Genomic DNA, 14,972 nt, shown 5'->3' on the forward strand with positions numbered 1-14,972 from the left:
TGCGACTTGATGGCACTTTACACACACAGGGTTGGGGAGGGGACAGAAGAGCAGGATGTAAGTAATGAGATAAATAGTCAGCCATGTTGGTCTGCAGCAGAACAGCTAGATTCGAATCCAGTATCACTTTAGAGTTTTTTTTTGGGGGGGGAGTATAAGCTTTGGAGAAATAAAATAAATATATATATATATTAACCTATTTTGCAACATCGCCCTTGGCCTTATTCTTTTATCTCCTGTGACTGGTGCGGCCCTTTTATTTCTCCTTGCTAGAAAATGCATCGACGAATGGCTTACATGTCATGTAAATGTGTAAGCTGTGTATATTGTGGCTTGATTGCCGTTTGCAAGAAAGAGGAAAAACTGCAGTTTGTTACAGCACCCGGTTTGGACACTGCGACAAACCGCTGCTGATCAAAAACTTCCTAGTTTGCAATGTCGGCATTGCTGCAAAGCGAGGGGAGCGCAACAACTTCAGCTTGCTTTCGTGACAAACAAACTGGACACATGAAGCTGCCTCCTACTGAATCAGACCCTTGGCCCATCAAGTTCAGTATTGCCTGCTCAGACTGGCAGCAACTCCCCAAAGGCAAGAGGCCTTTCACATCACCTGCTGGGTGATCCTTTTACCTGGAGAGGCCAGGGATTGGACCTCTGTCCTTCTACATGCCAAGCAGATGCTCTACCACTGAGCTACAGCCTCTCCCCTCACTGAGGTTTCTTTCTGAACGCATTCACACTCTTTCATCTCTTCTGGACACAGCTATGCCATTTAATGTTCGTATACCAGAGTCTCTAAACGGCTTCCTGGTTACCAGTACTATAACATACAACAGAAAGGCATGGACAGATACAACAGTCAGGTCAACTAGACAGATGAAGGCCATCAAATCAAGAGGCGAAAAGATTCAATATGTACATATATGCAGAGGTGGAAAGATTCGATAAGTACATATATGAAGTCTTGCATAGACACATGAAGTTGCCTTCTACTGAGTCAGACTCTTGGTCTATCAAGGTTAGTATTGTCTGATGGACAGTTACTGTCCAGGGTCTCAGGGAGATATCTGTTACATCACATAAGAACATAGGAAAGGCCATCCTGGATCAGACCAAGGTCCATCAGGTCCAGCAGACCAAGGTCCATCAAGTCCAGCAGATGCTGGGGGTGGAACCATGCAAAGCCGGCGCTCTACCTCTGAGCCACGGCCCCTCCCTTGAAGGTACAAGCCATGTGATATATGGGAGGGGGGGAGAACACAACCGGCAACACCATCACAGACGCGGCAAGGGTCAAAAGGAGAAGAGAGGAAGCAGACAGGATGAGAAGACAGACAGGATGCCGAGACAGGCAATTTATAACCAGCGATATATTACCTTGTCGACATGAATGTAATAAAAATGGTCTTTATGGTAAATAGCCTTAAACATGCGCTGCAGCTGCCGAGAAGCTCTGCCATGAACAACCAAGACAAAAGCAATTCTGACAGGGTTGGCCGCCATGTATTCTATGGAGTCCTCGTCCCACTGCACATTGTTGCTGGCTTTTCCTGTTTGGAAACAAAAGACAGTCAAGGCATCTCGGGGAGTGCTTGCGCACGCAGCGCCTCGGGGCGGTGGGCAGGGGGCTCTGGTGCTTCCAGTTACATCCTGCAGGTGGATCCCTCCGTCCCCCCCCTCCCCAATTAAATGATTGTCAACAAGAGACGGAGGCCCGGCTTCCGGTGTTCTGCAAACCCAACTCACACCTTTTACCTGCAAGGTAAGAATAACATGTGGTCCAGAACATGTGGTGGAGGAGGAGAAGGAGGAGGAGGAGAAGGAGGAGGAGGAGAAGAAGGAGGAGGAGGAGGAGGAGGAGGAGAAGGAGGAGGAGAAGGAGAAGGAGAAGGAGAAGGAGAAGGAGAAGGAGAAGGAGAAGGAGGAGGAGAAGGAGGAGGAGGAGGAGGAGGAGGAGGAAGAGGAGGAGGAGGAGGAGGAGGAGGAGAAGAAGGAGGAGGAGGAGGAGGAGGAGGAGAAGAAGGAGTTGGTTTTTATATGCTGACTTTCTCCACCACTTAAGGAAGAATCAAACTGGCTTACAATCCCCTTCCCCTCCTCACAACAGACACCCTGGGAGGGAGGTGGGGCTGAGAGAGTGTGACTAGCCTGAGGTCACCCCGCTGGCTTCGTGTGGAGGAGCGGGATACCAACCTGGTGCTCCAGATTAGAGTTCGCCGCTCATGAGGAGGAGCGGGGATTCAAACCCAGCGTCCGCTGCTCATGTGGAGGAGCGGGGAATCAAACCAAGTTCTCCAGATTAGAGTCCACTGCTCCATACCACTACACCACACTGGTTCTTTTCGAATGCATGGATTTTCTCTTCTGCCTTCTTGTGGGGACATGCACTCTTAAATTTGACCCTCAAATCAAATCTTTCCCCAGTTATCCGGACAACGGCAGTAGCATGAGACCTGTGCTCTCCACAAGGAGAAGAGGAAGACTATGGTATACCGAGTGGCAAATAAACACCCCCAAAAGCTGGGCGTATTTTGAATGGAATAACTGCAGAATTGGAAGTGACGGGTCGACTTCTTTTTTTGCTAATGATTCATCTGAAAAAGGGTCAACTAGTCTGGAAGGAATTAGTCTTTATTTACAACTCTGCTTCTTCCGTTCATCATCCTCAGCTCCCTGCTCCCAAGGGTAACACACTAAGGAAAACAAGAATGGCAGAACTTCATGTTCCAAAATTACAGGAAGAAGAAACATCCATGTCCCATTTGGGCTTTCTGAGTATCCCGGAAGCCAATGAAGTCGGAGAAACCCTTCGTTCTTATTATAACACTAGAATTTTAGTTGCAAATGATTTATGTTTTAATTGTAAATCACCTTGGGAGCCAATATGGCTGGAAGAGCAGCCCACAACTTCACCCGATAATAACACCAGCAAAAGCAATAAGGGTAATGCAAACGCTGTGCACCTAAACGGCACTTTTCGGATGTTTGGTGGGAAGAATGAGGGAGGGAGGAGGCAGAATCGTGGTGGCAAGCTCCGCCCAATGAACCTAGGTGCCAGTACACGTCTATACCTCTCCCCGCGCAACTGGAACCAAGAAAGCAACTTTCGGAATGCGCTGGGCTCTCCCCCACACACACCCCCAGTGACCCCCTACTCCATGCCCACGAGATGCCCTCCCTCTCATCATCTGCCTAAGGTCATAGAATCAGCATTGCTGACCGGTGGCCATCTAGCCTCTGCTTGGAAACCTCCAGGGAAGGAGAGCTCACCACCTCCCGAGGAAGGTGGAGCTCAGACCGTGCCAGCCATGCCAACCTTATGCCAGCCTGAGCAGGGGAAGCAGGTGTCCAAACACATCCCAAGAAGCAGAGCCTGTTATCCTCCTGGCTTGTGGAAGCCCACGCCGCTCAGCACGCCTCGGTAAATATACGCCATGCGCTCCCGCTTGCTTACCCAGCTACACCGTGCGCATCAGTAACACATCGATAAATGGCTCGAGGGCACGAGGAGAGCGGCGTCGCGGTGCAACTCGACAGGCTATTTGCTCGGATTGTGCCAATAAAAGCAAAAGTGTGACAGCTGCATTCCGGAAAGCCACACACAACCAGGGCTGAATTCTGCAGCCCTTTGTTATTTTTAATGACGACTATTCACACAATTAGCGTAATTGGTTTCAACAACACAACCCGTGGAACAAAGAGCCGCTCTGCCTGAGTGAGGATTGCAGAAAAGGGCTCCCCATTTACCCCCCCCCCCCCAGTTATCACAGCCCACCCACTCGCACTGAATCAGCTTTTGGGTCGATTCTTACCAAACCAAGTGATATTTTTTGCCTTTGGTAGAGATGGCCCAGGCTAGCCTGATCTCGTCAGATCTCAGAAGCTAAGCAGGGTCAGCCCTGGTTAGTATTTGGATGGGGAGACCACCAAGGAAGTCCAGAGTTGCTGTGCAGAGGAAGGCACTGGCAAACCACCTCTGTTCGTCTCTTGCCATGAACCCCCCCCCCAAAAAAAGGGGTCACCATAAGTCGGCTGCAACTTGATGGCACTTTACAGGCACACACAGAGTCACAGGTGACCTCGTGCGATTTTACTAGACGCAAGGTTGTTGTTTAAACGCCTCGGGGTCTTTTAATGCTATGGTTCCCCCCCCTCCTCAACTCTAGCTTTCAATTTTGACACCTGTCCCTCACCTCCTCCATATTCTTGGCTAAAAGGCAACCGGTAATCTAAGTAGATCGTGATGGGTTAGTCCGTCACTAGCAGTAGAGAAGAGCAAAAGTCCAGCAGCACCTTAAAGACTTACAAAATTTCTGGCAGGGTATGAGCTTTTGTGAGCCACAGCTCGAAGCAGGGTTTTGTTTGAAATGATGTTACAATACAATACAATTCTTTATTACAGTCAATGACCAGCACATTGAAATGACGTTCTTTTCTTTTGGCCTTTCATTTTGCAAGACTTTCAAGTCCACACGTTCACTGTAAATTGTAACCAATACTTATCACCTTCAACGGTTTACGATAGCTGAACAGAATAAGGGCTCCGTGACAGCAGATTTGCACATTCCAGGGTGGAGGAGGAGGAGGAAGAGGAAGAAAAGCTGGTTTTTATATGCCGATTTTCTCTACCACTTAAGGAAGAATCAAACTGGCTTACAATCAAACCGGCTTACAATCACCTTCCCCTCCCCACAACAGACACCTTGGGAGGTAGGCGGGGCTGACAGAGCTCTAAGCGAGCTGTGACTAGCCCAAGGTCACCCAGCTGGCTTCATGTGGAGGAGTGGGCAAACCAACCCGGTTCACCAGATGAGCCTCTGCCCCTCATGTGGAAAAGCGGGGAATCAAACCCGGTTCTCCAGATCAGAGGCCATTGTTCCACACCACTGCTCTTAACCACTATACCACGCTGGCTCTCAAGAGTGTGTCTTCCCAACATACAAGCTGCCCTCAGACCCGCAGAACCATAAGCATGAACCAGATTCAGACCGTCTGCAAATAATTTCCACTATTGTTGGGTCTAGAAAAATGGGTTCAGTGAAGACAACACCTACAGCCACACTCTGTTTCACAATTGTGTTTGTACGTTGGAGAGAACATGATATGACAACCCTGACCCTGAAGCTAAGCAAGTCTCAGTTTGGTAAAAAAACAAACAAAAAAAACCAGTGGTTTCTAGATCAAATCAAGCCTGAACTGACCCTAGAAGCTAAAATGACTAAACTGAGGCTGTCGTATTTTGGTCACATCATGAGACGACAAGAGTCACTGGAAAAGACAGTCCTGCTAGGAAAAGTTGAGGGCAGCAGGAAAAGAGGAAGACCCAACAAGAGATGGATGGATTCAATAAAGGAAGCCACAGCCTTCAATTTGCAAGATCTGAACAAGGCTATCAAAGATAGGACATTTTGGAGGACTTTCATTCATAGGGTCGCCATGAGTTGGAAGCAACTTGACGGCACTTAACAAACACACACATTTATTTAGATGGTTGCCAAGGGGAACGACGCTATAGGACACCTTCAGCTTCACGATGGAAGCATGGTGGTTTTAGAAATGCAATCAAAGACACAGCGGACACATAGATGAAAAAGAAGCCATAGAAACATCAGAAGACGCCTTACACCAAGTCAGAGCATTGCTCCATTGGTCTGTCCCACCGGATACCAGTTTTTCATGCAGGTTCATTTTACTAACCTCATCATGACCCTTTGGATACCAGTTTTTCATGCAGGTTCATTTTACTAACCTCATCATGACCCTTCGAAGTGAATCTGGAAGAAAGGAGGCTGCTGATGAGATCTAGGAGCTTGCCTAAGCAACCTAGAGAGTGGATAGCCCCAGTGGGGTTTGAGTCGTCGTACACTCTTAAGCTTTGTTTCAACAGACGCTCCTTAATGCATTTCATTCTAACGCTTCCTAGAGTAATTCACGAGCCTCATCTTTCTTCCCCTTCACCCCTGCAACATTTGAAGCCCAAGTAATTCATGAGCGCAAATCAATGCCGTGTGGGTGGGAAGCATCAGGACAAGGAAGTGAACGGACATTAAAAGAGACAGATTGTATTGAAGTTCTTCCATACTGAGCGGAGACAGATTGTTCCTGAGATCTTCCATTCTGAGTGGAAATCTCCTGTCCGGATGCTAGCAGCACAGACGTTTGGAATCCGCTTTCACTTATTGGAAAAATTAGCAGGGAGGAGGGAAAAAATGATGAAAAAAAGAAGAGCTGGAGAGTTTTTGTTGTTGCTGTCGTGAAGTCACAGATGACTTATGGCAACGCTGTACGGGTTTTCAAGGCAAGAGACGTTCGGAGGTGGTTGGCCATTGCCTGCCTCCACGTCATGGCCCCTGGTATTCCTTGGAGGTGACCCATCCCAACACTTGCCAGGGTCGGGGCTGAGTGTGTGTGACTGGCCCAAGGTCACCCAGTGAGTTTCCACGGCAGGAGTGGGGATTTGAGCCTGGTTTTCCCAGGTCCAACACCTTAACCCCTACACTACACCTCACCTTGCTGCAGAACAATCTATTTCATTATGTTGCGTCGAAGTGTCTGTTGATGTGAAAAGAAAACGTCTAGCTCCTATTATCATGCGCTAGCTTTTGGCAGGAGACCCAGCGTAGTATAGTGGTAAGAGCAGCGGACTTTAATCTGGAGAACTAGGTTCGATTCCCCACTCCTCCGCATGAAGCCTGCTGGGTGGCCCCGGGCCAGTCACGGTTCTCTTTGAACCATCCCAGCTCATGTGGAGGCAGGCAATGGCAAACCACCTCCCAACGTCGCTTGCCTTGAGAACCGCCACGAAAGGAGCTGTGGTCCGATCCAGCAAGGAAATTCTTACTCTCTCCTCTTCATGCTGCAAGATTAATGCGGGGGGGGGGGGCAAGATTTGGTAATGCCCAATGGAGAAGAACCAGCCTTACGTACTCCTATCGCTCTGCCTCAAAACGGCTGTGCAAAACCACTCAGGTTTACATCAGGATGCCCGTCACCTGCGTTCATTTGAAGATGCCATCCTCCGATGATTGATTACCTGGATAGCAACAAGTGTCATTGCTTATCAAACCAGGGAGCATTTCTTTTTGCAAAGGAGCAGCCCGCGTTTGTTTGTTTTTTAAACACCACGTTCTTTGAAATTTTATCGGCGCAAGCAATTACCAAGATCGTTTTCATGTTTTACAAATCGCTGGCTAATAACCAGGATGCGGCGCGGCGACACGAACCAGCGAAAAACAGAGATACTGAAATCTAATTTACTATGATAACCATCTTGCCGGGCCAATAATCTTAATAGCAAACTTGCTTTTTTTGACATTTCTAATTAAGAAGATGCTATCGTTCCTCGGAGACAAATCACAATTATTTCCTTGCTTTGGAGAAGCAGGAGAGCCTGGCGTGTGTATGTCTCCCTCCACCCGCGTGCTCCTTATTGACTCATAGGCATAAACAAATAACACTTTAAAGTAACAGTACATTCATTAAGGCAGAATTAGTATGAATTTCCCATTAAAAAAAATACCTAACACCACTTAACGGCTAATTAGTTCATCACAATCAGCGCTGTCACAGTGAATATGAAATGGCTTTGCAAGGATCCTGTTTGTTTTATAGACGAGGTGCCTTTAGGAAGCCTCCGGGGAAAGATTATTTGCCTGTCCTTCAGCAGCTACAGAGGAGATTAAATAACTAGGGTTGCCAGCTCCAGGTTGGGAAACACCTGGAGATTTTGGGGGCGGGGCCTGAGGAGGGCGGGGTTTGGGGAGGGACTTCAATGCCACGTCCGATTGCCAAAGCGGCCACTTTCTCCAGGGGAACTGATCTCTATCGGCTGGAGGTCAGTTGTAATAGCGGGAAATCTCCAGCTACTACCTGGAGGTTGTAAAAGGTAAAGGTCCCCTGTGCAAGCACCGGGTCATTCCAGACCCATGGGGTGATGTCGCATCCCGATGTTTACTAGGCAGACTTTGTTTACGGGGTGGTTTGCCAGTGCCTCCCCCAGTCGTCTTCCCTTTACCCCCAGCAAACTGGGTACTCCTTTTACCGACCTCGAAAGGGTGGAAGGTGGAGTCAACCTTGAGCCGGTGACCTGAAACCAACTTCCGTCGGGATCGAGCTCAGGTCGTGAGCAGAGCTTGGACTGCTGTACTGCAGCTTACCACTCTGCGCCACGGGGCTCTTACCTGGAGCTTGGCAACCCTATAAATGACCCAAGTGACGGAAAACCTTTCCCATGGGGTTGGCACCCTCCCCACCATTTAATTATTTGAACAAGAGGCGTTCGGAGAGAACTGCGACTGGCTCAAGGCCACCCGGCAGGCTTCGTGTGGAGGAGTGGGGAATCGAACCCGGTTCTCCAGATTAGAGTCCGCCGCTCTTAACCACTGCGCCACGCTGGCTCGCAGCAACCTTACCCAAAAGGAAGTTCCCTCGTCCTGATACAAATCTGCATCCCACTCCTTTGATCTCCTTAATCCATTTTAAGGCTCTAAACCTTCAAAGCAGCAGCAGCCGTGAGAAGTGAACCTTGGTCTCCGAAGCATCAAAGCCAATGTAAATTAACTGAGAAGGTAACAATATTGGTGCATATAACAAAACCCCAGGTAGGTGCTACTGGAAGGGAGGGAGAGGGTTTTTCAAGGCAAAGGGCCCAAATTAGAGCCTGAGAATAATCTTCATTGATTCCATGCTCTCACTTTGCTCTCTTTCAGGAGCATTAATAGCCTGGCTGATTGATAATATGGTTTCCCCTCTCCCTTCTCGTCTGGCCACTGGGATCCACTTGAAGAGGATTCTTTGCCGACAGTCTAGCTCAACGAGGGCAGAAGATCCATAGAAAAGACATGGGAAATGCGACCCGCGTGCGATCCAGGCATCTCCTGTAACTGCAGAGAGGTCCTGCCATTGCACGGAATTGGATTTTCCTGAATTAATGGAAATTCTCTGCATCAAAACAAGCGCTAAACAGGTGTGGAACTCTTTAGCTCCTTATTCATAAATCAACTAGGGCTGCGATTTATTTAAGATGTTTATGTCCCACACTTTAAAAAAAAAATACTACTGATGAGGGGGGTTACAGCAATAAAAATAAAATAAAAGCACACTCTCAATGGGAGGGGCCGTGGCTCAGTGGTAGAGCATCTGCTTGGTATGCAGGAGGTCCCAGGTTCAATCCCCGGCATCTCCAGTTAAAGGGACCAGGCAAGTAGGTGATGGGAAAGACCTCTGTGCCTGAGACCCTGGAGAGCTGCTGCCGGTCTGAGTAGACAATACTGACTTCGATGGACCAATGGCCAAGTTCAGTATAAGGCAGCTTCACATGTTCATGTGTTCAAGATCTGACACCCCCTGGTTCTGCAGAAGACACCTGGGACACTTAAGTTGGCTAGTTATAATTATATATTAGTTAATTCAATATTGATTTGCCTGTTTTTGTAAGGGTAAAAGAACAAGTGTTGGAGGGGAGCTACCACCATCGATAACAAAGGAAAGATCATGCAAATGTCGTGCATTTTCAGATTCACGGAAGGAGAGTGGGAAAGGGACCAATTTACTTTAGGTAGATTACTTGTCAGATGGAGAACTGAAATATAATTTATGGTGTGACATTTCCAACAGCAAATACATTCTAGCGCAAGCAATTAACATTGGCTCTTTTGGCAGGCTTTAGAAGATTACTCATAGGGTGTGTGTGTGTGCTGAATTACAACAACACATGAATAACAAAACAGCGCTCTTCTGTCCTGGCTGGATTATATCGAATTGCAGTGCCAGGAGATCTAGGACAAAAATGTATTTCGTGGATGCGAGCTTTGCACCGATTGGGACAGAAGGGTGCAATGGCTCGTTGCGAAGGAGATGGGCAGCGCACCCAACGGTTCACCTGGGCTCCCTCAAGCCGCTGTCATCCAAATCCACCCCCATCTATGCTCACGGCCATCTCTACCTCCCCTGGCAGTGAATCTCACAGCTGAATAAATTGTTGAGTAAAAGAGGACTTCAGCTCCTCCATGCTGTATCAGTCTCATCTGGTGCCCCGGAGTTTTAGTACTATTGGAGATGGAGAAAAGACTCTTTCTGTCTACTTCCTCCACCCCACCTACCTCACAGGGTGTCTGTTGTGGGGAGGGGAAGGGAAGGAGATTGTAAGCCGGTTTGAGTCTCCCTTAAGTGGTAGAGAAAGTCGCCACATAAAAACCGCTGCTTCTTCTTCTTCTTCTCCTTCTTCTTCTTCCAGGAGATCTCCAGCTATTACCTGGAGGTTACAACCCAAAATCAAAGCACTTCCGTGCCAATGCCGCAAGGTTTGGAAAACAGCACAGGAACAGTCTAGTACAAAATGACAACAACTATATTGTGTTTGAACATGCAAAAACAAGCAAGTGGGAATACACACAAGTAGCACTTATAGCAAATATATACAAAATATACAATCATTGGATCTTCACAATAGAAGGTGACCTTCTATTATGAAGATCCAATGATTATTCATACATGTACCTAATGGACATTTTTAATGAGAATTCCTACAAATATATAAGAAAACTATATTGCATTGAGACTGCATCGAACATTGATTGTATATTTTGTATATATTTGTTATGTGCTACTTGTGTGTATTCCCACTTGCTTGTTTTTGCATGTTCAAACACAATATAGTTATTGTCATTTTGTACTATACTGTTCCATTACCTGGAGGTTGGCAACCCTAACACACAAGCACACACACCCTGACCTGGACAGCTCCAGGCTAGCCTGATCTCGTCAGTTCTCAGAAGCTAAGCAGGGTTGGCCCTGACTAGTATTTGGATGGGGGACCTCCAAGGAATACCAGGGTCGTGACGCGGAGGCAGGCAATGGCAAGCTACCCCCGAATGCCTCTTGCCTTGAAAACCCTACAGGGTGGCCACAAGTCCGCCGTGACTTGACAGCACCCAACATGCACAATATGAAAAAGGTATTCTGAGCAAAGCTTCTCTGTAGGAAGCTGAGTATTTGGATGGGAGACCTCCATGGAATACCAGGGTCATGACGCGGAGGCAGGCAATGGCAAGCTACCTCTGAATGCCTCTTGCCTTGAAAACCCTACAGGGTGGCCACAAGTCCGCCGTGACTTGACAGCACCCAACATGCACAATATGAAAAAGGTATTCTGAGCAAAGCTTCTCTGTAGGAAGCTGAGTATTTGGATGGGAGACCTCCAAGGAATACCAGGGTCATGACGCGGAGGCAGGCAATGGCAAGCTACCTCCGAATGCCTCTTGCCTTGAAAACCCTACAGGGTGGCCACAAGTCCGCCGTGACTTGACAGCACCCAACATGCACAATATGAAAAAGGTATTCTGAGCAAAGCTTCTCTGTAGGAAGCTGAGTGCCTGGCGGAAACGTTCTGATAATTATGTACCTACTCACGTCGAAATGACTTTTAATAGCCACTCCGGCTGTGTGCAATAACGTGTGACAATCCGGAACACCTGGTCGAGGGCAAAGTATAAAATAAGCCGGGCATCCGCCGCGGCACAGGCAGGGGGCTCTGGAGCCGCAACGCCACCGTCAAATTCAGGTTCAGTGTCGGCGGCGTAAAAACAGATGGGAGCCGCGCTCGCGTCCTGCTTGCCTGGCTGCGCTTTGTTCTAAAGCAGATCTCCGTCGAGGGGATTAGCTACGACACAAAAGGGGCAGGGAGAGGAACCAGGCCCGAATAATCCTATAAACACAGCCCAGTCGATATATCTTTAATATGATCCCACTAATCCAATTAAGGCTCGCAGGAAAAATCATATCTCCAATTCTATGCTTCAAAATGATCGGCTCTGCATCTGCTAAACACTGTATTAAATAAGATACTGGCAGCCGTGTTTTTCGGCTTTTCAGTTCGGGGCTGAAGCCGCTGTTCCCCCCGAAACTAAATATATCTTATTTCAATGCAACCTTTTCAAATTGTAAGTAAATGCCCATACAGGATTGGCTGTGTGGCTATTTCATAGGAGAACGAGTGAATCGCGCCACCTCCCCAGTGGAAAAAGTCAGCCACGACAGTTGTAAAGCAGGCACAATGCCAAAAATAATAATCAATCTCTCCAATGTCTAGACATTAGGAAGAATTTTCTAACAGAGCGGTTCCTCAGTGGAACAGGCTTCCTCGGGAGGTGGTGAGCGCTCCTTCCCTGGTGGTTTTGACGCAGAGGCTAGATGGCCATCTGTCAGCAATGCTGATTCTATGACCGTAGGCATTTCATGAGAGGGAGGGCACCTTGGCCATCTTCTGGGCATGGAGTAGGGGTCACACTAGGGTGTGGGGGGGAGGTAGTTGTGAATTCCCTGCATTGTGCAGGGGGTTGGACTAGATGACCCTGGTGATCCCTTCCAACTCTATGCCTCTATGATTAGGAAGAACTTTCTGACAGTTTAGAGCGGTTCCTCAGTGGAACAGGCTTCCTCGGGAGGTGGTGGGCTCTATCACTGAGCCACAGCCCCTCACATGTACATCCTCCCATGTAGCAATGCACATGTGCCAGTTCAGTCCCCCATGACTGGGAACATTTGAAAAAGCAGTGTTCCCAGCCCCAGGGGTAGAGTCTGCATGTGTAGACGTCACTCACAAACGGGCGGTGGTGTGTGGGAGGGAGGTAGAAACGGCATGCTTGTATCTGCTGCTCTCCCCTGATGTTCATTTCAATGTTCAGGGCTACTACTGCATCTATTCCCCCAGAGGCAGAACAAGGGTAACGTTAATCATTCTTCCATTTTTCAAAGTGCTTCGGGAGCCTTTTACAGTTGAAAAGGCTACTAACAACTGTACAAACAAGCAAATTTTATGGACCCTTAGTTCGGCCTGTTTAGAAAGACTCCATAATGGCTGATGTTGGATTCGGGGAGTTTGGAAAGGCCGCGTAAAAGCTCAGAGTCATACTGACATGTAGCGCTGCTGCCTTAAAATGCCAGAAACCAGATTAAAGGAAGATGCCCCTCGTATAGGGTGTGATTCAGCCACAGGATCTGGCAGAGATCAGACATACAAGGAGGACAACATTCATTTCAGATTCCTCCACCACCTCCCTTTCAAAATCACAGTGGAAGACTTGTGTGTGTGTGTGTTAAGTGCTGTCAAGTCGCGTCCGACTCATGGCGACCCTATGAATCAATGTCCTCCAAAGTGTCCTATCTTTGACAGCCTTGCTCAGATCTTGCAAATTGAGGGCCGTGGCTTCCTTTATTGAGTCCATCCATCTCTTGCTGGGTCTTCCGCTTTTCCTGCTGCCCTCAACTTTTCCTAGCATGGTTGTCTTTTCCAGTGACCCTTGTCTTCTCATGATGTGACCAAAGTACGACAGCCTCAGTTTAGTCATTTTAGCTTCTAGGGTCAGTTCAGGCTTGATTTGATCTAAAACCCACTGATTTGTTTTTTTGGCGGTCCAGGGTATCCGTAACACTCTCCCCCAACACCACCTTTCAAAGGAATCTACTTTCTTCCTATCAGCTTTCTGGAAGATTTAGTTCACCATAAACTTTGATAGTAAAATCGAAGTCAATAATGAGAGCAGATCAAGGTTTGGGGGTTAAAAGGGATTTTGTCTGTAATGTTGCAGGCGCTGGCTGACCATTTGCTTTGTTATGCTGATGACTCAGAACGATGAACTGATCTTCCTCAAAGGGGGATAATTGCTAGAAGATAACCACCCCCCCAGGAGAGCTTGGAGAAGGGGACCCCTTCCAGCTGAGGGGAGAGGGGGCAAATACAGTTTGTAATAGAGAAAGAAGAGAGCCAAGCCTGGAGCAGCGGTTAAGGTGTTGGACTAGGACCTGGGGAACCCAGGTTCAAATCTCCACTCTGTCATGGAAACTTGCTGGGTGACCTTGGACCAGTCACAAACTCTCCTCCCTGACCCCAGCAAGTATTTGGATGGGAGACCTCCAGGGAATACCAGGGGCATGACAAGGAGGCAGGCAACGGCAAACCACCTCTGAACGTCTCTTGCCTGGAAAGCTCTACAGGGTCTCCATAAGTCAGATGCGACTTGACGTCCAAAAAATAATAATACAGAAAGAAGCATGCAGAGAGAGCTGTGGACTGTGGTCTACCTTGTGCATTTATGAACAAAACTCTGCTGCTTTATCCTCCAAAGGGAACCAAAGGCTACTTCAGAACCTTTTAGAAAACAGCAACCCCCTTTTTTAACATCGGACGTAAAAGTTGAGACGGCTCAGAATTTTGAACAATAAGAATCATTGGATAATAACACAGGACGAAAAAGGGGCAAATCACACAAATCACATACAGAGTCAGGGAACCATCATAAAAAGCTATAAAAGAAAAGAAAAACGTACACACACACACAAATCTGCAAATACAGTTAGAAGGGGAGAGAAAGCACTCCACAACCTGGCGCATCCCTAATTCACATCCCATAATGAGGTAAAGTCTTGCCACGAGGATGCATTCTATTCCTTTATTCCCCACCAAACAGATGCAGACAGGGGAGAACCAATGAGTTGAAGACAAGAGCCTCCCGCAATCATTTTCATACACACACACCCCCAAATGGCTATTTCACACCATGAACATGCTAAAAAAAAGATCAATTTTTGGTAAAAGGAGGATGAACATTGCTTTGGATTAGAAGAATGCTTAAAAACAAAACAATCCATGCAAACTTGCAAGTATATTTAGTGAGACCTCAGATATGTTGCCATCCCAAAGGAACATATGGGCATTTTACAGCGAAGAAAATTCCTGCACTTCTGTGAACCCACCGCGCTGTCCTTTTAATTACACATATGCCTGCTGAGGACATATGACAGAGTCGAGCAAAGCTAATTTGCTACCAGCATGAGAGCAGGAATTAATACTAACTATTATCCTCTACTTAGTTATCTGGACTATCAATTATCCCCTGAGACAGGACAAAATGGGAATCTTTCAAATCCCTTAACGCGCCAAGGAAACGGGCAGTGATGCTGACACGAACATGGTC

The 14,972-nt window shown here is 47.5% G+C and overlaps 1 protein-coding gene across 1 annotated transcript in view; it reads right to left on the reverse strand.

Annotated features, from left to right (window-relative positions):
- XYLT1 (xylosyltransferase 1) overlaps nucleotides 1–14,972 on the reverse strand; it is a 165,266-nt gene that overhangs the window by 29,176 nt on the left and 121,118 nt on the right. The window contains exon 5 of the mRNA XM_056866558.1: nucleotides 1,378–1,550. Within this exon, the coding sequence (XP_056722536.1) occupies nucleotides 1,378–1,550 (173 nt within the window). The remainder of the gene's footprint in view (nucleotides 1–1,377; nucleotides 1,551–14,972) is intronic.

The sequence above is a fragment of the Euleptes europaea genome, chromosome 21, assembly GCF_029931775.1.
Source record: "Euleptes europaea isolate rEulEur1 chromosome 21, rEulEur1.hap1, whole genome shotgun sequence".
NCBI lineage: Eukaryota > Metazoa > Chordata > Lepidosauria > Squamata > Sphaerodactylidae > Euleptes > Euleptes europaea.